This window comes from Egretta garzetta, unplaced genomic scaffold (genome assembly GCF_000687185.1).
Source record: "Egretta garzetta isolate BGI_Z169 unplaced genomic scaffold, ASM68718v1 scaffold22, whole genome shotgun sequence".
NCBI classification, from domain to species: domain Eukaryota; kingdom Metazoa; phylum Chordata; class Aves; order Pelecaniformes; family Ardeidae; genus Egretta; species Egretta garzetta.
In genome coordinates this window covers 363,207-389,210 of record NW_009259102.1, presented here as the reverse complement: position 1 = coordinate 389,210, position 26,004 = coordinate 363,207, and the positions used below count along the sequence as shown (strand labels likewise).

The following is a 26,004-nucleotide window of genomic DNA, read 5'->3' as shown; positions in this document are numbered from 1 at the left end:
AATGGCTCAAAAGATGTGGTCTGTAATATAACATTATCTTTTTTGCTATATTTTCTCCATGTACATGGAACTCTTAAACACCAGTTAGAAATCAACCATCAATTAGAAATCCTTACCAACAAGCAAAAGAGATTTCATATTATCCTGGTACTTCTCTGATTGCCAAACCAAACATTCTAAGTATTCCCTAGAGGGCTCTGTAATTAAAATACTAAGAAGAACATAAAACATGACTTGGTGGTGTGAAGTTTAACAGCATTATCTGTTGAATTTTGATTTATTCAAAACTACCTTTTAAAGATCTACATTCTCTCTAAATTTTCAGTTCATTCCTTCATTCACTCATTCATTAAAATTTTTCTTGTCCATACAGAGGGTCACTTCATGCAAAACCACAGTGAACAGGAAGGAGTGATAAGAGCCATCAAGGCTGGTTCACGAAGTAAATAAACACTGAATGAAAATTCTATTTGGATTGTGGTTCTCTCCCAGAAAGGATATTTAAATTCTTTGTGCATATGCAAGAAAGACAGCAAGGCAGAAAATGCTAGTCTCACAAACAAAATGAGAATGGAAGGGTGAAGCAATCCTGATCCTATGTCAGCATGAAAAGGCTTAAATTCCATTCTTGGGGGATATTCCCAGAACACAGACGATACTTTCTTCCTGTATCTCTTCTGCAGATTTTGTAAGTGACATTTGCTCCACATATGTGGTTTTTGTATAAATATATGCATATACATGTATGCATACTTGACATATACATAATTATTTACTGTTGCCTACTCCAAAAAGGAGATTGGATTTTCAGGCTATTAAGTCCCCCACGAGAAAGAGGTCTATAGCAGTGAGTGTCATTTCCTTTTTCAAGCTCCCTTGAGAAGCCACAGATATGGATCATGCACTCCGTTCACTCTTTCATACAAAACACAAAATATATGCAGCTGTCTCAAAGAACATAACTACCAATTCACAAATAGACTAAAGTTATTTTTGCACTAATTTTGAAGACTTATGATTTAGAGGATTTATTACAGGCTTTATCACTACAGAATTTTCATTACCTGTTACCAGAAAGAGGAATAGGTTCTTCCTGAAGTCTTGTGCCCAGAAAATTAACCCATGATCTTTGTTGTCTGCATGGAGGAGTCAAAGGTACTTCCACTTTGTCTTTCAGATATGGAACATATTTAGCTATAAATTGCATAAAGCCCCACCCAAAACAAAAATAAAAAGTCTAAATCACAAAGCTACTTGTGAATGAAACAGACATACTTATGAATTTTACACTAGTACAGTTTTGGATTAAAATACAAAATATTTTCATGGGGTAATTCACAATTTAAGCAGTAAAACTCAAATACTTCACATATAATTTCCAGACAGTTCGGGGATAATAACGTGTAGATCACATTCCTTTACTCATTCTGTAATGTAGTTCTTGCTACATACTGTTCCTATGCAAGATGATTTTTATGGTTAAATCACCAGGTACTATGGCTGAGGTTTTGATATTAAGTGTTCATCTCTGTTGGCCTTCTTAGATAGTTCCCACTTAAATGAAGTGAATTAGATGGGAGAGAGACTTCAGATAATATTGTGGTGGCTGTACCATTCAGATGAATGGAGTCAGGAATTTCAGAAATAGACAGTCAGGATTTTAAAGACAAAATTACTCTTTCAAGCAGAAATAGTACTCACTGTAATTTCTGGGGGGGATCACTGAAATCAATTACACCAGTTTTTTTAGAGCAGTATACAAACAAACCTGGCATGTTAAAAGACCCCTACAGGTCACCTTTCACATCTTTTTTTTTTTGCTAATCATATAAAATGCAGACATTTTAATGGATTATTGCTTTTTATTCAAACCTAATAAGGAATTGCAACTTCATGATTTTGGTGTCATTCCATAAAAATTGGTGGTTTACACAATTGCCCTGGTATTCATCTCTCTGTCACTCTTCTAATAATATGTCTCATTAAGTTTGACCAGAAAGTAGAGATCATCAAAACCACAGTTCCTCCATGTTCTGTGAAACCTAACAGCCAGAAAAATTGTAAGTAAGTAAGTGCCTCCATAAGGAAAAACACTTGTAACAAATTCCCTATTCATTCCAACAGGCAGTAAGCAGCTGCAATCACCATACACACATTGTTTGCCCAACTGGCACACAGCAGGCTATGAATCAGCCCCCTGCCCAGCTGCTTACAGCTGCTCCTCATCCTACCTAACAAGCGGATTGTATGGCAGGAAGGGTAAAGGACAGCGTTAGAAAGCCAGAGAATGTACAGTACACATTGCGGGGGGCGGGGGGGAGGAAGGGGGAAGTAAGAAATAAAAGTGGTCACAAAAGAAAGAAACAGACTTCCAATCAGTATAATTTATTGCCCATTTACTTAGGGCAAAAAAAGCTCAGTGAACTTCTGCTACAAACTTCAGCTCACGAACTGGTTTTTTTGTGGTGAGAAGAAAATTTAGCACCTTTCTTTGAACAGGCCAGGAGCTGATCTCAGGACAGCAAAAATTCCCGATATATCTAAGAAGAACAACTATTTCTCTGTGAGCAATACTGTTCATACCCATTCTTGTCTAGCTATTTTTGCCTTTGAGACTGGAAAATTTTGACCAGCTACATTAGTTAAACTCTGCCTACTCTCAGGGTGCCGTTCCCCTTCTCAGAGCATTAATGTCTGAGTGAAATCTCTTGTCCCTCAACCCTTTTATCAGTAAACAATCCCCATAGCTAGCAGGAGAGAAAGGCCAACAATGAAATGTTTACAGAAAATGCTATTCTATGACTGTTTCTTCTCTGAGTTCAAGCAAACATATTCCACTTCTGTAACTCATAAACAGCAAAATTAATTAGAAGGAGAAGACTGTAGCATATCTCTGATGAAATTTGACACACAATACAGTAACTTCCATTATCAAACAGTGTCTTAGCAATGCATGTACAGGTTTGCAGGCCTCTATCCTACAGATCTGAGTATATCCTAGAAAAAAAAAAGACCGTGTCCCGATGATTGAGTCTTGCCTGATTCAATGGCAGAGCTAAGTCGGAAGACTGGCAATAAAGACTAATGCCATCACTTTCTTTTAGAAACAATTCAAGATGGTTTGACTACTTATCTACACTAGAAGAATGGACAACATCGTAGATAAGATCATAGTCAACTTTTTATTGCTCCATACAGGAGGAGGGTCCCAAACCGCTCAGATCTACGCACTTAAGCTCTTCCTGCTTATCATAAGCTTTAGAAATAAAGAGCAGTCCGATAGCTCACTAGATTCAGATCACAGTTAACCACGCTAGGCAATAATCTCCAGATGGAAACTAAGTTTAACTTTGTCTTGGTGGGAAAATATATAGTGCGTTTGCCTTGAGCTTTTAGTGGGTTTGCCTTGAGCTTTTATATCAGACACTTCGAGCTGATATGATTGCTCCCACCAAAAGTCCATTCCAATACAGTACCAGGGGTGTGATGCTAATAGCCTGAAGAGGACAACCACCAGACCACTTTAAATCATATTGAAATGAAGACAAGAAGAGGGGTCTTGGTCTGGAGAAAACTCAAAATTTCTCAATGATTGCAGTAACTGCCGGATGGAAAACAACCAAGTGAACATGCACTAGAGAGTAATACTGCTACTGGCCAATGCAATAATGGTTAGACTTTTTTCCAAGATATACCATTAGGATGAGAGGTAAATGTTTATTCAAGTATTGCCACTCTGCCCAGATCATATCCATTTGTAAATGTCACTCTTTGTGCAGGCTTTCCTGTGTGAAATTAAAGGTGAAAAATGTCCCCAGCACAGCCCTTTTTCTGCCTCTCTTATCCAGCCAACATTAAGCAGTGAAAACAGTAGGGCTGGCAAGAATATTCATTATTTTGAGAGATTACATAAGGAACCTGAAGAAATCCAACTGAGGTTGGATAGTCAGTCTGAATAGTCAGACACCAAACCTGTCTGGCATTGATATGCATTGTAACCAGCATGTCTGACTGAGTTTTCAAGCTATTAATTAATTAAAGGTGGGCACATATAAATGGTTTCCTGCTGCCACTGTAGAATACGCCAGGATTCAATGCACACACTAGCAAATATTCAACACTTTCAGTTTATCTGCGTGGAAAACAGCTGTGGTGACTACATGACTTAATTTCTCAATCACACAGTGTTACTGCACTGTTTGCAAACCAAAATGTCTGCACAGGAGTTTTGAACCTCTAGAAGTTATAAAATTAGTACTTCTCCTTGGGTTGTCCTCCATCACCCTCTTTTGAAAGCATTTATGTAAGACTTCAACAAACCTTAAACTGTGCTCTTTGAGTCCACAATTTTAATCAACCTGCCTTAACTTTCCTCTGCCCTTTCTGGGTACATAAGTTGCTAGATAAAAAAGAATTAAAAAAGCTAATCAAGTGCAAAAGATATAGACACCACTTGCAGCCAAAAGCAACATGAAAGAACTGTAAAGTTGGTTGTGTTTAGCTTCTAAAACTTTTGAAAGGAGTATGGCTCTTCTACCTGCTTATGGTGCAGGTAAAAAACAGTAGATTACACAATGTAAATGTTCTTCTCTTATATCTATATGGTGCAACTACTCCCAAGAACAGAATATGGGGACAATCATTTGAAGAATTTATTTTAAATATCACCCCTTGATTTATGTATATCTTCCTACCTGACTCACAGAATTCCATCATGCTTCTGCTATTACTGGAGCAGACCTCTTGTGGTATAGGACAGTACCTGGAAATTTCTACTTTGTATGTAATTTCTGCTTTGAGATCTGAAAACACAGATTTTAAAAGGTGCCATAAATGAACCATTTATTCCTTTTTCCTATCAGAGCAAATTTTTTCCTTTCATCTTTTTATTGAATCTACGTAATATGTTGTTATGAAAAATTACAGTTATGCTTAGTAACCTCAAAAGCCATAGCTGCTCAGAGCAGCTCTCAGTCTCATCCCTTAAAGGTGCCAGAAAAGAAATACAATATTGTACAGTCAGTATCTGAACTATTTAAAGTTCTTATGACTACAGTGATGTGGTTTCTGGAACAAGTAGGTAGCCTAAAAGTAGTTTACCAGGAGTTTGTGTATGTAGATTCTCTTGCTACTAAAAAGGACTAAACCAGAACTAAACAGAGTAATACTGACACCTGTGTACAAAACCCTCAAACCTCTGCAGTGGAGGTTGGGTCATTCAGCTTGGAATGTGGCATGTAGATTGTGATGTTCTAAACGCATCAGAGAAATGCACATGAAACTGCCTTCATCAAATACAAACTTTTAAGAGTTTTGTTCCTATCTTCAATAAGAGACTGGATTACTCCAGACTGTTGCCTATCAGAAGCAGAATTCAGCACATACCCACCACATTCAGAAGGACGGATCTTGCTTCTTTGAGCTGCTACCTGTCCACCAAAGGTTTGGTTTTCCTCACTTGTTTTCCAAAACTAATGAAAAGTGGTTTTTTTTAAATCAAAATTTAAAAATCTCAGGCACTGTCTTTTCCTTTTAACGTCACAAAATACTGCCATAGATACCAATCCAATAGCCAATAACTGTAATTAAAGTTGTACTTGTCTGTAATATAAAAGCTTTTAGTAACTTTTCTTAAACTCCTTTAAAGAAGTTTAGAATATTGCTGTTATACATGGAAATATTTAACCCTTTTTTTCACCAGAAATCTGCTTTTGTGTTTGCAATTACAATGTAATACAAGCAATTTTAACGGTATGACTGTACTGTATATAATCCTCTTAAGGATGTCTCTGAAAGTAAATGTAATTACAGATAAGGAAACACAATACTGAATTATTATATTTAGGGTAAACTGGATATCATGAATCACATCTCATGTTACATTTGCTTCCAAGATTACAACACTATGATGGATTGGACCAAATGGTAAATAGCTCACTTCCCCTCAGCTACTTGATGAGACATTTCTAATACTCAGAAATTTGGGTATAGCACAGTTGTAGTCTCATATAAAGAAATTCTCATTTGATAGGCTGTGATGTAATTAATGAGTGAACTGAATATAAAATAGATAGATTGTATTAAATATGTGCAAATGAAAGGATAATCAGGTCAAGCATTTAAGAAAATGAATCCTCACCTTCTTTTATCACCTCTTTACACATGTCCTCATCAGCCATAGTTTCTGGAGCTAAACTTAACAACTCTCTCAGTTCTAAGTATGATGGATTCTTAACAGAATCTGATCTGCTATTGCTGGGTTTGCAGAATTCTAACTCAGCAGGCAACATGAAATACTGAAAAGTATTAATCACAAATGGTAAGAATGGTAGGTAACTTTCCTTTGATGTTACTGTACAGTCTAAGCTTTTTCAAAATCTTGAAATAGCTTAATTCTGAATCAATCTAAGGGCTTTTAAGAAAGAAGTCAGATGACATTTACAGAGCATACACAAAGCTTTGCTCATTATAGAGAAAAAAATAGAGTATTTCTAACTGAGTCAGTGGAGTACAGAGTGGATCTTAAAACTCGCAGTTCCTAATCAAATAGAATCCTCATTTATTTAATTGAAAGTTTTTTTCTATATTTTGAAAATTGGATCAAAAAATAGATTTGACTTCTTTAAAAAAAAGAAGCCAAGCTGTCCCCCCAAATCCCAGAACACGTCTTGGCTTCCTGTTCTGGTTCATTTTTATTCTTCCTGCAACAGTACCTACATAAAACTGCCAACACACCAGGTCCCAGGAGAAACAGCTAACCAAAGTGGAGATTCCCGACAACAGCATCCAAGAACTAAAAAACCACAAATAATACCAGTGTTTCCTAATCTTGGAACTACGAAGGCTACAAATATTTGGCAAGCATGAAAAGAATTCCGTAAAATGACTTGCAGATGAACACTTATGCATAACATAAAGCGATCACTAAAATAATAATTAGTAGGAAACAACACAATAATACCTCTTCATCTTTCACAGATATGGTACAGAAGTTCTCTTTAATCCCCTGCAATTCTATTTTACTCTCTTGCATCTCCACTTCATTTTCGAAAGTCAAACATTCCCTTTAAAAGATCAGAAAATAAAGCAAATTACTTCTTCATATTACTTCATATCTAAGACTGAAAGCCTTAGCAGTAGCTTTGATAGCCATGTATGTGGCAAAAGTTATTTTTTTCTAAATCCATGCTTTTCTAAGAAAGCAATTCCAAGGGATGCTGTACCAACCTGTGTAATAAACTGAAATTATTTTTCAGGAAATATTACATTATATGCAAAGTAGAACCACTTAATATTGGGACCTGCCTTAGAAAAGTTACAGAAAAAAAACCCACATTAAAACTGTTCATCATCTTAACATGTAAGCCCTGTCACATAAAAATGCTTTCTGCAAAAGCTGCAGACCTAATTTTCTTCTAAAGCGAAGTTTTTCTTCTATATACAAAATTTCTGTAATCTGTAACATTGACACTATTTATCTTTTGTCACCTTCCTTTTCCATTTTCAGGAATCATTCAATACCAAAGAAGGTAGAGTGTGCTCACTACTAATTAAAATGAAAACTAAAAGTATGTTCCCTGGTTTAACTGACAAACTTTTAAAATGCCAAGAAGTAAAACTGAGGAGTGAGGCTACTACTTGCTTTGTAAAGCAAGGGTACCAGCAGAACAGGGATGAAGATTTTTCAAGTGGAAGGAAAACCTTTCATCAGGCTTGACCCCTGTGGCCATTACAGGCACTAAATCTATAATGACTTCTTAGGGGGATAGTTCCCTCATTGGTCCCCAACACCGCTATTTTCCTGGAGGAATACTTTAGACTGAAGAGTATAAATTGTTCCATGCCTAGCCTTGGGATGCTCACTGGATTTTGTCTGAAGTAGAAGTCTGTCTAATTGTATCTCTTTGTCTAAATGCATCTCCCTATGTGCTCCACTAGGAGGTTTGAACTCCCACCTTGAGAAGGTGGATGGCATTGCTAGTAAACTGCAGACCAACAGGTCAGAGCTATTTCTGTACAGGTTCCCACTAGCACTTTTTTCTCCTGTGACTGGTATTTCTGAAAGTCATTGCAGAATTTGGATCATGTTCTCTTCACTGGATATTTACAGTACTCAGACATGCACATAGTCTTATGTTCAAGATTCACTGTGAGATCAGGGCTTGTGTTTAAAAAACAACTCCACTTACTACATAGGTAGAGTTAAATCAGTCAAGATCTGCTTTGCTTTGCTTGGGAAACATGCAACCCTATGAAGTGCAAAGGAAGCTATACAAGTCATCCAGACATGGAGCAAACCAGCGCAAAATTCAGCCAGACTTTATGAATCATAGAATCATAGAATAGAATCATAGAATAGCTTTGGTTGGAAAAGACCTTTAAGATCATCAAGTCCAACCGTTAACCTAACCCTGACATCCCACCAATAAACCATGTCCCTAAGCACCTCATCTATCCTTCTTTTAAATACCTCCAGGGATGAGGACTCTACCACCTCTCTGGGCAGCCCATGCCAGAGCCTGACAACCCTTTCGGTGAAGAAGTTTTTCCTAATGTCTAGCCTAAACCTGCCCTGGCACAGCTTCAAACCATTCCCCCTGCAACATCTTTCTTGTAGTGAGGGGCCCAAAACTGAACACAGCATTCGAGGTGCGGCCTCACCAGCACTGAGTACAGGGGCACGATCACTTCCCTGCTCCTGCTGGTCACACTATTCCTGATACAAGCCAGGATGCCATTGGCCTTCTTGGCCACGTGAGCACACTGCTGGCTCATATTCAGCTGGCTGTCGACCAGTACCCCCAGGTCCTTTTCTTCCAGGCAGCTTTCCAGCCACTCTTCCCCAAGCCTGTAGCGCTGCATGGGGTTGTTGTGACCCAAGTGCAGGACCCGGCACTTGGCCTTCTTGAACCTCATACAGTTGGCCTTGGCCCATTGATCCAGCCTGTCCAGGTCTCTCTGCAGAGCCCTCCTCCCCTCGAGCAGATCAACACTCCCACCCAGTTTGGTGTCATCTGCAAATTTACTGAGGGCACACTCAATCCCCTTGTCCAGGTCCTTGATAATACATGAATATATGTATACAGATGAATATATTTACAAAATACTAGGCACATTCTGAATATAACTTCTACCTGGTTTAATGTACCAGTTTGTTCAAATCCCTGACATAAGACATCACTCAGTTAAATTCAATCAACTGAGCAATATGAAAGTGAGCAAAACCATAAGAATAATTAATATTTGAACTTGAAGAAATACAGCTCAGCAGGGTAAGAGCATGGATTTACTGACAGGATGACTGAGAGGAGAGAAAGACGGAACATGGAAGTATGTGTAAATCCTGGCCCAACTAAATTTAGTGGCGTTTTACTGATAGGGAATCAGTCAGTCTGAGGGAGGACCAGGTCCCTTAAAGATGGACATTTTTTCAGTATTTCAAATCTAAAACCCTGAGCACGTTTCACACTTACAGAATATAAAAATCACATAATTTCATTTATCCAGCTTTCTTAAATAATGCATATAAATTCCACCTTACTCATCTTTTTCATAAGAAGAAAAGCTGAAGTCTTTACCTGTTGCAAATATAAATTAGCTAAAAAGTTAACATACAACAGAAAATGTTAAAATGTTAATGGCGTTACACATTATGTTTAATATTACACAACAATTTGTAGATACCTGAAAATGTTCTCTTCTGTTAAACTCTGTCCTTCAGAATCTAAAAGGGGATCTTTCACTAAAAAAAAATGTAGTCTGCTCAGAAGTACAGATGAACTAGGCAGATTTTTACGAAAATTTTCAAGATTATCAATAAAAACAAGTTCCTCTTTCATACATAAATCTGAAGAAAAATGAGAAAAAATACATTAACAAACAATATAAACATAATAAGAATTATCAAAATAAACTGAATTCTTGAGCAACTGCTGAAATGCTCTAAATGTCAGCAAAATAATAACTACATTTTACTTTAAACATTTTAGGGATTTTAAGATTGAAATACAACAAAATCTAGACTTCCAATACTTTGTGTGATAAGCTTTAGTTTTCTTTTGCTTTTTCTTTTGTCTTGTGTAACACCTGTTAAAAAGAAAAGGTGCTTTCTTTTCATTTCTTTGTTTGCATTGTAATGTATGACAATGGAACTTTTGAGGTAGATTTGGCTGAGAATCTTAGCTCAGTGCAATTTTTAATGTAGAAATGAGGCAGTCTTTCCATATACACCTAAACATAAATGGATTCTCTAATTCCGAACTAACAAAAAATTTACTTACAAAACAAGCAGACAAAAAATACAGGTTACAAATTATTACCATTTCAAGAAAGATGACATTATGGACCTTAATTGCTTTTGAATTTAGACTACTACTCTCCATGAGACAGAACTGATGCAGTAATCACAACTCTATTTGATGCAATCCTTTGTATTTGTAACATAATACACACACATATATTATACATATATAATACATATAGAACGGAAAAGGGAGTTTTTTGTTCTTCTTCCTTGTTTTTTACCAACATGGAAGCCTCCTCATTCCCACATCTCCCTCTCACTCTCTGGATTACTCCCTATCTGTAATAACCTTCCTTTCCTTCCTAGTGGCTGGAAAATAATAGACACAGATTATGTTCCACCCAAACCGTTTTCACACTGCTAACACAAACAGATCCCCTTACAGAAATTTGTCAATTAAAAAATAAGTGCCTCATTATGAAGTGTCCCTGTTTAATGAGATGAACAAGTCAGGAGAGGTTACTAAGTCTTCTAGTAGCCTATAAAGCTTAAAGTACCTCCAATTAAAAAATAGACATGTTTTCTGATGCAGTTTTCAAAACCACCGATTTATTCTTTTTCCTTTTCTTCAGACAACGAGAAAAATAAAGTAGAAAGCACCTCAATATTCAGGCAAATAGTGGTTGCAAAATTAGGTGCTAAAATCTATCAGAAAATACAAACTGCTTCAATGACATAAATTTGATCATGCTGTCCTCAAATAATATCTCATTATTTTTTGTTACTTCAAAGAAAGCAGAATAACTCCTAATATCCTAAACCTAAATCAGGTCAAATAAGGCACAACTTCACCCTGTTTTGCATTTATTATCCCAATGTAGCTATAGTTTGGGTTTTTTTATTATATTCATTTGTATTGTATCTTTTTATTATAAGTGGCTTTAGTACTTAATGTGTATGAAAAGGGAGTTTTGCAATTAATTTCATTATTCTACTGTGATACATATATTTTAATTAGTGAATTTCTTTGTTAATTTTAACACATTTTAACTACTTACTCCCCACCTCAGGAAAGCATGCTTACAGAAGACTGCACTTACGCATTCACTGAAGTGCCCTCCTGAAGTGGAACAGAAACAATCACATACCTAACTGCTATCCAGATACATAACTTTATAACTGGAGCAATAGGTAGAGTTTGAAATTCACAAATGCCAGTGTTCAAAATCTGTACAAAACTGAACAGAGCTGCCACTTCGTGATTTTAGGAAGTGCAGTTCCACATTTTTTAATATGCTAATTTTTCAGAATTGTAACTTGAATTCAGTATCATCACTTTCTCTGATTTAGTAATTTCTGACCATGAAAGCACTTCAGAAAAAAACTTTAACAGGCTTAAGCATGAGCTCAAGTACTTTATCAATCAGGGATCAAATATTCAGTTCATGTTTGAATGGGGGTTTTACTGCCAGTGCCATCATGTGCCAGTGCTCTTCAGCTTAATGGTACAAACACAGTTGTCATTCCACTGTGACCTTTTTCTCATAACAGACAGCCTATGCAAAACAGAAAGGCATGCTAAACAGCATGTTTGTAATTAATATAAATCAAATGTATTTGGGAAGAAGATTAGAACTTTGCAGCTACTGACTGAGTCAAATTAAGTTTTTAGCTTTCCCACTCCATGTGCTTCCTATTTCACAGGTTTTGACTTACTATTTTCCACTGCTATAGTCCAGTAATAATTTACTAGCTACATTTTAAATGTGTGCACACCCTATTACACTAAACTTCACAACCTTATTGGAAACTTAATTGCTTTAAGCAAGAACCTTTAAATGCTTCACCTCTTAGTAAGTATTATATGCATTATTTCTTATATTACACCTTTAAAAAGTTAAATGACTGAAGAAATTGATGTTGTTCTCTGAAAGGAAGAACAGGGTTACATTAACAGAAATAACCATGAAACATTTTAATATGCACAAGCTGGTAGAAAAAAACTCCTGCAGTAGTAAATCAAGCTATTTAGAATTCAAATATAACCTTCCTCTATTGGGAAAACAGATTTTAAATTATCATTTCAAATCCTATTCTTTCGTATTTTTTTTTCAATACAGGTTAGATAATTATGTCACATTACCCATAAAATTCCACTTCTAACAGTTTTTATCTATTAGTAAATTTCCATGGTTTTTCACTCTCTGTATGTATCTTCATGCCTTTAGTGAAACATAGTCAGTTTTGTACTGTTAGCAGACTAGCTGGCATTAATTAGCAGGTTCTCAATGACACAAAATAGCTTGCAAATCTTTCAGAATGTCAGCTTTTAAAAATGTTAGAATTAATACTTCCCTCAAAAGTCAACAGACTTGTTCTGCTAACATTTCCTTCTTTAATGCAAATAGACAGTTAGAAAAAGGGTTGGCAGTAACACATCGGTTACTTTGAAATATAATTATTGATCTGCTAATTCAATAAACCACTCACCAGAGTGGTGAATAATTTAATGTTCTCTCATTGAAAAAAATAAATCCAGTGTTTTTAGCTGGCCTATCTATGTTTGTTTAAACATAATAATAATCTGTAACTTCAAAAAATATAAAATGTTTTATGAAATTTGTACTTTTTTTTTCTTTCAGAGACTCCTGTCCATGGAATTTTAGCTCTCTTGATTGTTCCTAAGAAAGTAATAGCTAAGACACATGAAAGAATCTGAATTCTCTTTCTAAGCACACAGTATGGAGAGCTTTATTAATTATTGAAACCTTCTGCCATGTGCCACCTAGCTTTGAAAAAAGCCTCCTGTAATTACTTAATCAGATGAATTAAGATTACTGTCTTTCAATTATTAACTGTAATGTACTTGCATTGTTGATACTATGTTCCTAGTAAATGTTATCTTGTACAATGTTGTATCAAGAACCACCTGCCTCCTCTGTGTGACTGTGGAAAAACCTCTTAGTAAATGATTACATTACTTTCCTTTTCTAAAGTAACATAACTGACAAATATATATATATATATATATAAAGAAGGTATTGAAAAAAGAAACCTGATAGCTCAGAACAATAAATCGTAATACAGTTGAATCAAATAGTTTCACCATATTTTTTTTTCTGTGATTAGAATTCATTGTAGGGCACTGACTAATCATTAAGTTTCAGAAAACACATAGGAACACTACCCAATTTGAACTATCTTCATCCTACCGACACAGCAGAAACTGCTTATTTCTTTCCCTCCTTGACACAGTAAAAGAACATGTCACAGGGATCTAATTTTATTGGGGTACAAAGGATCATTAGCATTTTGAACAATGCCTGATAAGATCTACTTGTAATACTTTTTGTCACCTTCCACCATATATTTGATCACCCTGAAACTTCTTTTGGCTTGCATCTATCTTGAACTGTTAAGACAAACCCTGCTTCTCCAGGGAGTAAATCTCTCTTAAACAGTTATAACTTCTGCAGTTGCAAAGGCTGTGATCACCCAAATGACCTCTTCAATGTCTATGGATCATGCACAAAAAGTTATGGAAGTTAACAAGCTGACTCCACAAAATGTTAGAAAACCGTGAATTAAACACTTTACCTTGCCATTGTTCTTTAAATTCAGTGGCATAGTCAGTCTTCAAATATTTCTCTTGGGTGTATTCTCCCTTAAAAACATTATTCATAAGTAAAAAAGGTCCTTCTATATCAGTCTGAGAGCAGGGATTTGAACTTGGAATAACTTCTGTTGATTCATTACTAATATTGAATGCTACAGAAGAGATAGGTTTCCTGAAAAGCAGAAGAAAATATCTGAGACTTAAGCTGTTGTAAAAGGACTGTACTAACTTCCCTGACTCTTCAGTGAGCCAATGGCACTCAAAAAGATATTCTAAGAACTTTGATAATCACTGTATTCACTGAAGATCAGAAATTACAGACTTGTTATCACTGTTCACTAGATCCAGGGTCAAATTACATGTGTAATTCTTCCCCAAGGAAAAGCCCTTTAAGTTTACCCCCAGCATTAAATTGCACAAAAGAATAATGGCTGGAAAAAAGCATCGAGTCTATTGATGTCATAACATTTATGACAAAAATATGCTGCTGGCTTAAATGTATAGTTGTGTTTCAAAAATCATGCAGAAATTGCAAGTAACTGTAACAGGGAAAAGACAGGATAAATCAAGAAACAAACCCACTTCATTTTCCTGTCACTTTTCATACTAATCTCAATACTACTATTATTTTTCAGGAAAAAACCCTGCTTGCCAAATAGATAGCAAAATCATTTGACTGCAGAAAAAAAAAAGCATAGTCCTAAGCTAATTATGCATCGGACAAAATATTTGTAATTGCTAATTAAAATATGGTCATATTAATGCTGTTACCTGTGTAAGTTGACTGGAACAATGCTTTGCATTACACAGTCTTGCTATTTGCTAGCCATCTGGAGGTAAATCTCATAAATGGAATAAGTATATAAGTGCCCCTCTGAATTTCAGTATAGACTTTCACATTTAGGCGGCAATAGTAAGTTCTATTACACATCTTTTAAAAAAAATCAACTGTTTTATCACATCTTTGAGTATAGCTCAAAAGTTAATTTTGAAACTGCATGTAGTATAGTCCACAAGCAATAAATATGCAGCACTGATAGTAACTAATGTTCAGACCTTAACATGGCATAAGCCTTTGAAAAATCCGCGGACCTTAAAACACTGTGCCAAGTTACATGTGGGCCATCTTCACTGAAATCAATGGGTTTCCCTATAGTTTTATAGATAGATCATGCCTAAGTGAGGTGCTGATTCGAGACTACATGGGTCAGCCTTTTTCCAGAGTCAAGCCCTTAGTAAGGCTGTTCTGGGAAATTGTAAATATTTTAAATGACAGACTAGTCTAAGTATGGAAGTATATGTTGAAGTCATATAGTCATGCTTGCACAGTGTTTTGTACACAGAAGGCACTACATTAGATGTAATGTATTTAGCTTCAGTTAGATCTTTACAATACAAAGGAAAACTTTCAGCAGTATCTTTGAAATATGGACAGTTGAGTTCCATCATCAACATAAGCTTGGCAATTAACTGCACGTACTAAAGCTAGTAAGAGGGTTTATCCAATTAAATCATTTAGCAGTTTCTAGGAATTATAGACTCACTTCCTTATATCTTTTCCTGTCAGGTGTCCTCTCACGCCTGCCTAGGCAGCCTGTGTCTTCTCAGCGGTTTTCTCCCACTCATTGTTTTTCTCCCACTAGTTTCTTGTCCTCTTTTTGATTCTCAGCCTCTCCAAGAAGATATTAGGCTCCCTGGCACTTTGAGCCAGTTCTGCCTAATAAATCAGACCACTTCACTGGCCTCTTTGATCAGTCATTCACACTTACACACCTCACTGGCTTACAGGAAGAACTTCCAACAAAAAAATCACAAACCCAAAAAACCCAAGTTGACAAGCTTATGTCAAAATATCACCCCTCCTAATCTAGTTACCTAGATTTTTAGACACACAGAAAAGCATAAAAAATCTACACAAAGCCCCTACTCAGTAGTAAAAACTTGTGCCTACCTACTGTTAGAACAGTCATCTTCTGAGCAGAGTCTTAGAATAGAATCTTATGATAAGCAATCCAAAGATACTGAACTCAGTTATAACCATATTACATATCAGCACATCTGGGACATACCATTAGTAAGGCTAGAATCTTTTAACCAGACAGTTACACTTTTTTTGGTACAACTCTGGGACTACAGTTCTCTGGTAAGCCACACCCAGCAGTAAACACTGTACTCCAGAAAAAATGCCTACCATTGATTTAAATGACAACAGCAGAACATTTTAGTGCTTGTTTCTAATCAGTTTTGAGAAGAACATAACATCTTGCTTATTTCCTGTCATCTGTTGTTTTGACTATTATACAGAAATCAGTGTCATCTATAAATCTACTTGTCACACTATTCACTCCTTGTTCCTTAATAACAATAAATCTACTAAAAAATATTTGCTGTTGGTCAATGTTTAAATATCCAAAATAAACCACCTACCATATTTACTGCTCATTCTGCAAATCCATGGCAGTATTCCCACCAGAAATACTTACAATGACTTGTGATGAATTATATGTAGTGAAACCACTATCCTAAAATATCTGAGTTAGATTCTCTTTACTTACCTTAAACAAAATGCAAAGCACTTGAAGGACCTGAAGCACAAAGACATCCTTTCCTCGTAAGTTTAACTCCTTGCTCCTTATTTCCTAGGCTCACTCCAATTAATTTTTCACTGGTACACAGACTAAGCCCACTTAATTTTAAAATACATTATGTTAAATAATCTCAATTTTTCTGTAACTGGAGTCTAATACATGCACTGATTTCCTCAGATTTACCTAGAAGTTAGGATTAACTTAAGTGCTAAAACAACAGGTAAAAGTAAATGCTGTTTGGTCTAATAAACTTCTTTATTCCTGGCATTTAATATCCCTTGAGATAGCATCTAATTGACTCTTGAATTGTTCACTAAACCACACTGTGTCTTTATAACAACTTCTTTGGGAATTTTTTTTTCTGTTACTGTTATTAGTCTAGACAATGCCTAGGGTGATATCTTTGCATGGGTTTTGCAGCATCCTCATAAAATTTTTCACTCTCTGAAGGTGCAAAGATTATTATATTATACACAAAAGTCTTAATTTCTTCTGATGATACAGAATGTAATTTCAATTGTTCTTCAGTGCAGCTTTTGGTATTAATCTAAACCTATAATTCAAGCTCATTATAAGGCAGAATAATTTCAGATGCAATTAATTTTGTAATTATCTTTTTGTCATAAAATCTAAAAATCTATATAGTTTAGTTTTCTTTAAAAATGCAGTGGTGTACTGGTTACATTGATAGATGCTGGACTGAATTAAAACCTGGAAATATCATCAGATGCTTCCAGTTCACAGGATCACAGAATCACAAAACGGCTGAGGTTGGAAGGGCCCTCTGGAGATTATCTAGTCCAACCCCAGTTAAGCTATTCAAATGCAAGTCTCCAAAGTAATATTTCCAGGTTGGTTTCGGCAACCCAAACAAGTAAGTACATTTTTTTTTTACTTTTGATTTTGCTATATCTATAGCACAATAAAATTTCTGCATCTGTGCAAAACTGTTCTTTTCTTTAATATTATTTAATTTTTTCTTTTAAATTTTCCATTTTTTATGTTCAGCAGTTAAAATCAGCCCAACTTCCACATAGTGTGCATTCTTTATAACTCAAATATTAGGGGAGATTTAGGGCTCCAGGTCTAAATTTTAAAAGTACTCAGACATTTCTTCACTTAGTACCACAAGCCTGAGACCAAGATGAAAAGGAGGGCCTATACAGCTAAAAGTTAGCCGCTTAAACATCTGTTAGTTACCTGAATCCTAGAGAGACATGAAATGAGGACAATGGCGGCTAGCCTATAGAGAGCATTTCCCACCAACCCACAGGAGGAATGCAAGCATCACAAGGAAACCCACTCAATTCTCCCATAAAGCCTCCTAAAATATTTATCTCACTACTGTGTTCAGAAGGCAAAGACTAGTACTATGGATCCAAAGGACCAAAGCTGAGAACATTTTCCCGTTATTTGTTGCTTTTCTTTCCTTTTTCAAAAAAGAAAAGGGGAAGTTTTATTAAAAATCCCTATCAAAATAATGTTGAAAGTTACAAAGGAAGTCACTGAAATGTTACAAAACTTTTAACTGGACTTTGACCCAGTTTAAAAACGGACACTATATTATGCCCTACTGGGTACTATGTTTGGTAAAAAATTTTTTTTTCCAAATCTTCTGGTTAACTGAGTAATGAAAACTGTTCAATGATATTATCTTCCCTATTGAGCACACGGCTGTCAGCCATTTAACAAACCCCACGTTGAATACAAATACACTATCTTGGATATTTCTAATAACATTGTAAGAAAAACAGAAAATGAACTCACAAGATTCCCATAAAAATGGTAATATTATCATCTACATTCTCTATAACAAAACCAAGATACTCATACTGGGTGCCAATCTAAGACATCAAACTCTGAGTCTTTCAAAGTATCCGGCACCTTTCCACGTTTAAGTACTAGTACTCTTAATCAACTTCAGTTATGAGTACTCAGCTTCTTTAGGTCTGCCAGAAAATGAGTACACATTCAGTGGGTAACTGCAGAGTTTTTGGTTCAAATGACTTGCCCAAAATTGCACAGGAGTTTTGACAAAGCCAAAACTACAATCAGTTCCTCAGGCAGCGTTTGACTTCCTTAACCAAGCTCCAGGAATTACGTAACACTAGGAAAACGCCACCTCTCCAGAGTCTATTATGATTATTAACTAATGATAGAAGAATTACACAGAACACCAAGAGAGTTATCTGTCCTTTTAAATTAAGGGTAAAGATTTTTTTTTCCAGAAAACCTCCCATTATGTGATTTTTATTCTAGTTTTCTTCTCCTGCAGTAACTATGTTTTTGGAGAGCTATGCACTTCATTTTCATGTAGTACCACTTCTAGAGAAAAAAGACCTCTCCATTTCTACAACAGAGGCCAAATTTCACAGACAGTCACATCGTTCTCTGCACAGCCTTGAGCCACTCTATGAGCATGATCATTTCTGTACCACGAATGAGCAGAGGTTTACGCCGAAAAAATAGTACATAGCAATGCAATTAAAAACAGTATCATAATGAAATCACAGAAGAGTGCCACTGTAAGGTACTGGCAAGCTTGGTGCTGGCATTTTCCATACATGATTACTTAATTCTCCAACTACAAGTTTTCTTCACAACCATTTTTTTATGCAGATTTGAAGATAACAGATTTTAGACTGGCCTGTAAAAGCATAAATGTTTTTTTTCTATTTCTTTCACACTGATGATTGTTTGAGAACAGAAATACACTGAATCATCATTTTCTTTCATGACTTATGTATGCTGTAAAGGTTGTGTTGCAAACATGTTTTTAAAATGAACTCTATTTCAGAGTTCATTTGACACATTTTGACTTTATATATATAATTTAAAACCAAATATGCCTATCTTCCATTGCTATAATGCAAGCTTGACTTTTTATAACTGCCTTTTGCACCTTTTCAAAGATTTATGAATACCCTTCTTCTAATAGCTTCATCTACAGTTATGAGATAACGAACTTAGAGAGGGAGGGGGAAAAATGTCTCCATGGCTTATTTTCATGTTCACGCACAGATTTCAGAGACTTTCTCCAATGTCATAAATAGATTACACAACCATTACACAAATGAGATAAAGGAGCAGAGAACTCCATAACAACATGCTACTTTTAGAGAAAAAGCCACCTTTAAGCTATCTGTAACAGTGTACAGCTCCAGTACACCGCACAGTCGCTACTGTCAGAAAAACATTCCCATATTCTGTTATCATCATTAGCTTAGGATTCACAAAGTACCTGAATGATATCAAAGGAATCATATATGGTTTTAACCTAAGATTACTGACTTTTCCAGGAAATCTGCCACAGATAAACTTTTCCTCCATTGATCCAATACCGAAACATCAATCATGTTCTGTGTTGAAGTGACTGAGACAAAGAGAGAAAAAGAATCAGAAAGAAATTATTAAAATTAATTTTTATTTTTATGTATTGATCAAACCATTGCAGAGGCTAACCCAAATTTACACAGGATATACAGAAAAAACAATGCTTTTAGTTTCCATTAGTAAAAGTAAATGCAAATACACACAGAAAGATGCAAATACTTCTATATATATATTTACCTCTATGCTTGGAAATCCCCATTTTTTTCCACATCACAAAACCTCAGCATCATCTTTCAAACCTCTCCCAACTAATCAGATTTAGTATTTTACTTGTCTCTGATCATAGCTTTTCTTCCATAACAGCACGTCCATACAGAAAGTTTTCCAAAGATCTCTACAAACTAATCAAATATCACCCTCATTTATGGTGCCATACACAAATAAATATCTGTTACCAATTTGTTTCTACTTAGGCAATGAACACATTCTACCTTCAAGAGCTATATGAACTGACATACTGCTACTTCCAGAAAGAACTTACTTTTTTTTAACCAGACTGATCATATTATGCACAAACACAAGCTTTTTCTTTAATCCACAGTAAATCTAAACTAAAACTTAAGGACTATATAACCTACTTCTAGTCCATGGCTTCCTATACTTATCATCAGCAAAGAGTCCAGTGAGATGATACTTTTCATCTTGATGTAAACAGGGAGGAAAGCAAAGTGATAATCTCCAGATGGAAATCTTCTGCCTTGCCGTACTCTGCAGAAGAAAAGGCACGCGATAAAATTATGAGAGAGACAGTTCTGTTCTTCTTTGTACACTACCTCTTCAAACAGTCCCACTGTTTTCAAGTGTTTTCTACTAGAACGTGATATTTTATATTGACACTTTATTTTTTTTTTGTAAAACTGGCAGTCCAAACTAAGAGAAGATATTAATTTACCTGACTGGATACTTAGCTTTTAATCTACTCTTCTGCACATGCAAAACTGTATGTATGCTTAGCTACACCTACCTAAACTTTGCCTGTGCAATTACAAGTGCTTATCTTAACACTTGCATTGGTCTCCTGAACTGACAGGTGCATAAACTGGCCAGAGACAATTTAAAATCATTCCTACTATTGCTGTTTTAAGTGCTCATAATATTCTCAAGGCTCTCAGCTTTCATGTGCCATTATGAGCTAACAAAAGCCCTTTGCAAATCCTTTTATCTTCAGTAAAAACAACAGGGGAGCATGGTAGTAACCAACTGAATTCTAGAATTAGATAGTCAACATGGCAACTTCAGTAACTCTTCACTGAAGACCACCTTCAATAAACTATCTAACAGTTCTTTTGTCACAAAATCCCACATGCAGTGCTGTATAAATAGCACAGAACAACAGAACAAACAGTGAGTTTAGGAAGCAGAGGAAAATCATTCTTAGACAGGGGTTTGGATTTAACAAGTTTATAGCTTAGGAAGAAGTTGTCCTCAAAAATTCTGGGGTGTAAAAGGCATACTGGAAAAGGCAACTAGCTATGGAAATGTGGGAAAACATCATGAATAACACTAGAAACTTCTCTGTAGTTCTAAGTCCATCGCCTGACTTCAGCTCTGTGGCTTCAGGTCCTGGAAATGTCCACCCATTTCAGCATACACTGTCAAGCCAGTTATAGCCTGTACCATTAGACATCTCAGGTGACAAACTAGAAATAGTTCATTTACTTGGATTGCTACCAGAACAACAGTGCTGTTGGTGCACTTGTGAGACCTTCCTGTATAGGCAAAGATAAAATGAAAAAGAAAAGAGGGAAAAAAAAAAAAGAAAAAAAAAGAAGACATGAGAAGCAATGTGAATAAATACTGTCCCTTCTGTGAAATGTCACCTTTACTGATCCTTTTTCCATTTCAGTTCAATCCTTTGCGGGATAGATAGAACTCTGTAAATGCCAGTTATTTTTTACAAAAAAAGACAAAAGCTACTGCCATCATAGCACTTTTCTTTAGAAGACTCTTGTAAAAGACTGATAAACATCAAACTGAGCCAATGCATTCCCTCTTGCCTACGTCAAAGCATGTCATTTCCACAGTGAACTCCTTCACAAATTCTGAACAAAAAAGGCAGAAACAGACAACTACAGGCAACTGGACCTAGGTCTTCTACATATAACTGGCCATACATCAGTTTAAGTAATCTGTACTGAAGTTACAGCTAAAACAACGGCATTTATTACACACTGGGGGCTGACCTGCTGGAGAGCAGCTCTGCTGAGAGGGACCTGGGAGTCCTGGTGGATGACAAGCTGACCATGAGCCAGCAGTGTGCCCCTGTTGCCAAGAAGGCCAATGGTATCCTGGGGTGCATTAAGAGGAGTGTGGCCAGCATATTTATCCCTGTTTCTCAAGGAAATGTAAAGGTCTCTGCAAATTTCTTTTCTTACTGATAGATATTATGTGCATTTTTATAGTTCCACACAGCTTGCATATATTGTCAGTTGATAACATAAAAGAATGTTGAACTTCTAAGGTGACTTTGTAATCACACCTACAACACTCAGTAGCACAAGGAATCTAACTCCTGTGTCTTTAATGACTGAAAAGGCTCCTTTCTTCAAAGATACATTTATACTTGGCAACTGGAAAAACTCTATCTGGGGTTGACAAAAATGCGTAGCAAGTACATTAAGAGCAGGATTACACATCCAGTTGAGCCAGATGTGTGCAGGAATCACAATTTGATACGCTCATCAAATTCCAGCATTTCCTAAGAGTTGGAAGCATTAGGCAAGTGCACTTGATGTACTGGATGCCTGAAGAGTCAATTTAACTATCGCGTACTTTACAGCAGGAGGGTAGAAGCTAGGCACAAGAGTGGAACAAGAAGCTGCAGTTTTAGCACAGCATATCCCTTGCACAGTCAGGTCTGTAATACCTTTAAATGTGTGACCATATCCATTAACCCATTCTGGTAGTATTACAGAGCAATATTCATACTCTGTTCCAGAGCAGCCATTCAGCAGGTTGTTAAACATTTCTCTTCTACCACTTTTCATTTGCCCTGCTGTCAGCACTGCCTTACTCCTCAAAATTCAGGCAAGAAAAGCTATGAATTGTAGTTCTTCTTTTTTGCATGATAGCCCACACCATGTTTTGCTAACACACATACTTTTTAATTCACAGGAATAAAAAAACAGGAACACAGGAACATCTGAAGATCAAACTGAATGGAACTACTGTGAGGAGGTTTTCACCCAAATATTAAATGGCAGATTGCATACTGTTGGGAGTTACAACAGAAAAAGAAGTTGGTTGCTACAATCTAAGAAAACACTAGGCACATACACAGGTACTATATGGAACAATTCCTGCACTCCGAGGAAAGGGATGCGGGCCATGTGTTTCATAACGTGGATCTCAGTTTACCCGCAAGTACGATTGCTGGACTACCTCCCAGGCTGCATTTCTCCAGCCGCGTGCCAAGAGCGCTTGTGTATGTACTTGCACTCTCCCCGAACTCTTGAAGGCATCGTGTCTCGCTGCTTCATTCTTCTGCTCACACACTAGAAACGTCCCCTCTTGGCAAAGCACCACTCTGCCAGAGAGGTTTTTTTCATTTGGCTCATAGGCTTGCTTTGAAAAATGTAAATATGTAAAAACTCAATTAAGTAAGACAGTGTGCTTGAGTGATAAGCAGTTGGTAACATCACACAGATATAGACAGGAAGGAAAAAAAGACTTCATAAGGTTTCTATGTCTATAAACTGATCAATATCTATAAAGCCAAAATATTCATTGTAGGTGTGAGAAAACATCTGCTCTCCATGAATTTGATCTAAAACTTTATAAAACCTCTTCCCTACCATCAGTAGGGAATACAGTGTTGTGTATCACTATCCTAATATGCATAAAAGTGGTTAGAAAATTGGATTTGCTCTCCAAAAACGTAATTAATTTAATTTTATGCATTAGAAGGCACAGTGCGCTCTCCAAAGAAAGCTCTAAGCAGGAAGCTGGCTATAAAACACAATTATAAGTGCAACAGGCACTAAAAAAAATTGATGCTCTTCAGTTTTCTCAAAATTGTACTTAAATTTTTTATTAAAAAAGCTGTAATCAATTCACTATGTTATCTCAGCAAGTGGAGTACAACAACCTCACTGAAACAGAATTCCTAAGTAGTTTTCTATATCTCTTTTTAATGTGCACTCAATCTTTTCTTCAGTTACTGGCATATTTCTTGCTGAATATTAAGAGAAACAATAAAACCATACCTCATATAAATAGTCTGTTGAGAGATACTTTAAAGCTGCAAACATCTTGCTTTGTGATGTTTTCAACACTTCATTTGTCTAGAAGATATACAGAACATGGATTAATTAAAAACTTCCTATAACATGCAAAAATGTGAAAGATAAAATTGAAATTAAGGTTCTACAAGAATAACTTCCTCATTTCTGCTAGCACGTGCACCTTGGACTGAACTTCCTATAGAAGGCTACCCAAAGTGTGCAGTATTACTCCTTTGGAAGGATATAACAGACTAACTACAGACCATGGACAATTGATTTTTATCCAAAGGAACTGGGCTTTTGGTTTGGTTTTTTTTTTTAGCTATGCATCTTGTTGTTTGTTTCCCAGAAAACATTTCAAACCATTAAGTGAATGTAAGCAATACAAATTACTTCCCCTAAGCAATAATTATAAGAATTTAGCTGATTCGATTCATCTTTATGGATTCTAAATTAGCTTTCAAAGAGTAGTTCAGCTATCTAAACTATTAACTTTTCACTGCATATGTATTTATGAGGGAAATTTTTTTCTTTCCCTCAGTTTTACAAGGGAAAAAGTGATTGTATAGGCTAGTTGAGAGCAAGAGGCCCTGCTGGAACACAGGTCTAAATTAGTTGATGCTTCTAATGGGAATTGCGAGTGAGATGAAAACTATACAAGGACAGTGATATGGTGTTGAGCACAAAACAGGATGTATTGTTGCTCAGGTATACATAAGGTAAGAGAATCCTTGTTCTGAATCAAAATCAGGTAGGGGAGTCAAGGCTAAAGACAATTCTATCCAAAAAGTGTACAATGTAAACGAAATGTAATCAACATGAATTGCAGGGCCGTAAGAGAAACTTGTGACACAAGGCTGTCTTCATATACATACCAGTAGGTATCTGTAACATGGTATTAGGCTAAAATTGCCTAGGTAACAGCGTTGGAAATATGAAATTTGGGTATGGATGTAACAGAATTGGGACCAATGAGGAAAAAGTAATTAGGGGCTGGTTGCTTACTTGAGAGTAGTCTGGGCAGAGAAAAGGAAGTCCAGGGGTGGTAAAAGGGAGGGTTCAGGAAAAGAAACAGGAAATAAGGTATAAAAGCAGGTGGAGAACGAAGTAGAGGGGAACCTCCTGGTGGGAGGAGTGTGAATGGTTGGAAACAGTGGTGAACGTAACCAGTGGACCAAAAAGGCTGGGGATGCTAAGGAAAACCCTTTGTACAATCCGCTGGACCCTCCATCAGGTCTAGGCCCAACAGACTTGGTGTGGGAGGGTGGAGCAAGAAGGGATGAGGTTGTAAGAAGGGATAGTTTTGTACCTTAATACTAAGTGCAGGAGCACAGGGAGGAAAACTGCAACTTAATAGCATTGATGTGTATTACATATTAAGATTTCTTGATAGTAATATAACCATGCATTCACACGAATACTAAGCAATAGAATTGTAACTATTACAACTAGTTTGTTAAGGGTGTGTCACTCAACCATTAGACATCAAAACCATCTCAAGCAGGTGCATTTCAATTTTCCAATTTAAAATGGGAAGAGTGGGGCTTAGTCTGTCAGGATACAATGACATCCAAGCATACTCAAAATCTTTTAAGTCTTTAAGGGGAAACAATAAAACTGAAGAACATGATCCTGTTTCATTTCCGGGGAACACCAATTTTAAGTGAAATATGCAGTATGAGGTATTTCTCCCGGCATCCAACGTTTTTAAGTCCGCAGTTTTCAAAATCGGTGGAGAACCTACAGTGACTAAGTGGCGACGTATGGCGGAAAGGGAGGGAGGGCAGCGAAGACGGAAACTAACCTGGCGTTAAGCACCACACGCCGCCACCACCCCCCGGGACGGCCGCCTTCACCTCAGGGCGACAGCTCCCCCGCCGCCAACGGCACCGCCCGCCCCCGCCCGCGCGGGAAGTGGAACTCGCGCCTCCGATTGGCTCC

The 26,004-nt window shown here is 36.5% G+C and overlaps 1 protein-coding gene across 1 annotated transcript in view; it reads right to left on the bottom strand.

Annotated features, from left to right (window-relative positions):
* Positions 1-24,090, bottom strand: part of SHOC1 (shortage in chiasmata 1) — a 56,481-nt gene extending 32,391 nt beyond the window's left edge. The window contains exons 1-10 of the mRNA XM_035890821.1: positions 24,046-24,090; positions 20,419-20,548; positions 19,739-19,820; positions 13,841-14,031; positions 9,685-9,847; positions 6,962-7,064; positions 6,140-6,296; positions 4,695-4,802; positions 1,065-1,194; positions 117-211 (exon numbers count right to left, since the gene is read on the bottom strand). Of these exons, the coding sequence (XP_035746714.1) occupies positions 117-211; positions 1,065-1,194; positions 4,695-4,802; positions 6,140-6,296; positions 6,962-7,064; positions 9,685-9,847; positions 13,841-14,031; positions 19,739-19,820; positions 20,419-20,548; positions 24,046-24,090 (1,204 nt within the window). The remainder of the gene's footprint in view (positions 1-116; positions 212-1,064; positions 1,195-4,694; positions 4,803-6,139; positions 6,297-6,961; positions 7,065-9,684; positions 9,848-13,840; positions 14,032-19,738; positions 19,821-20,418; positions 20,549-24,045) is intronic.
* Positions 24,091-26,004: the final 1,914 nt, after the last annotated feature.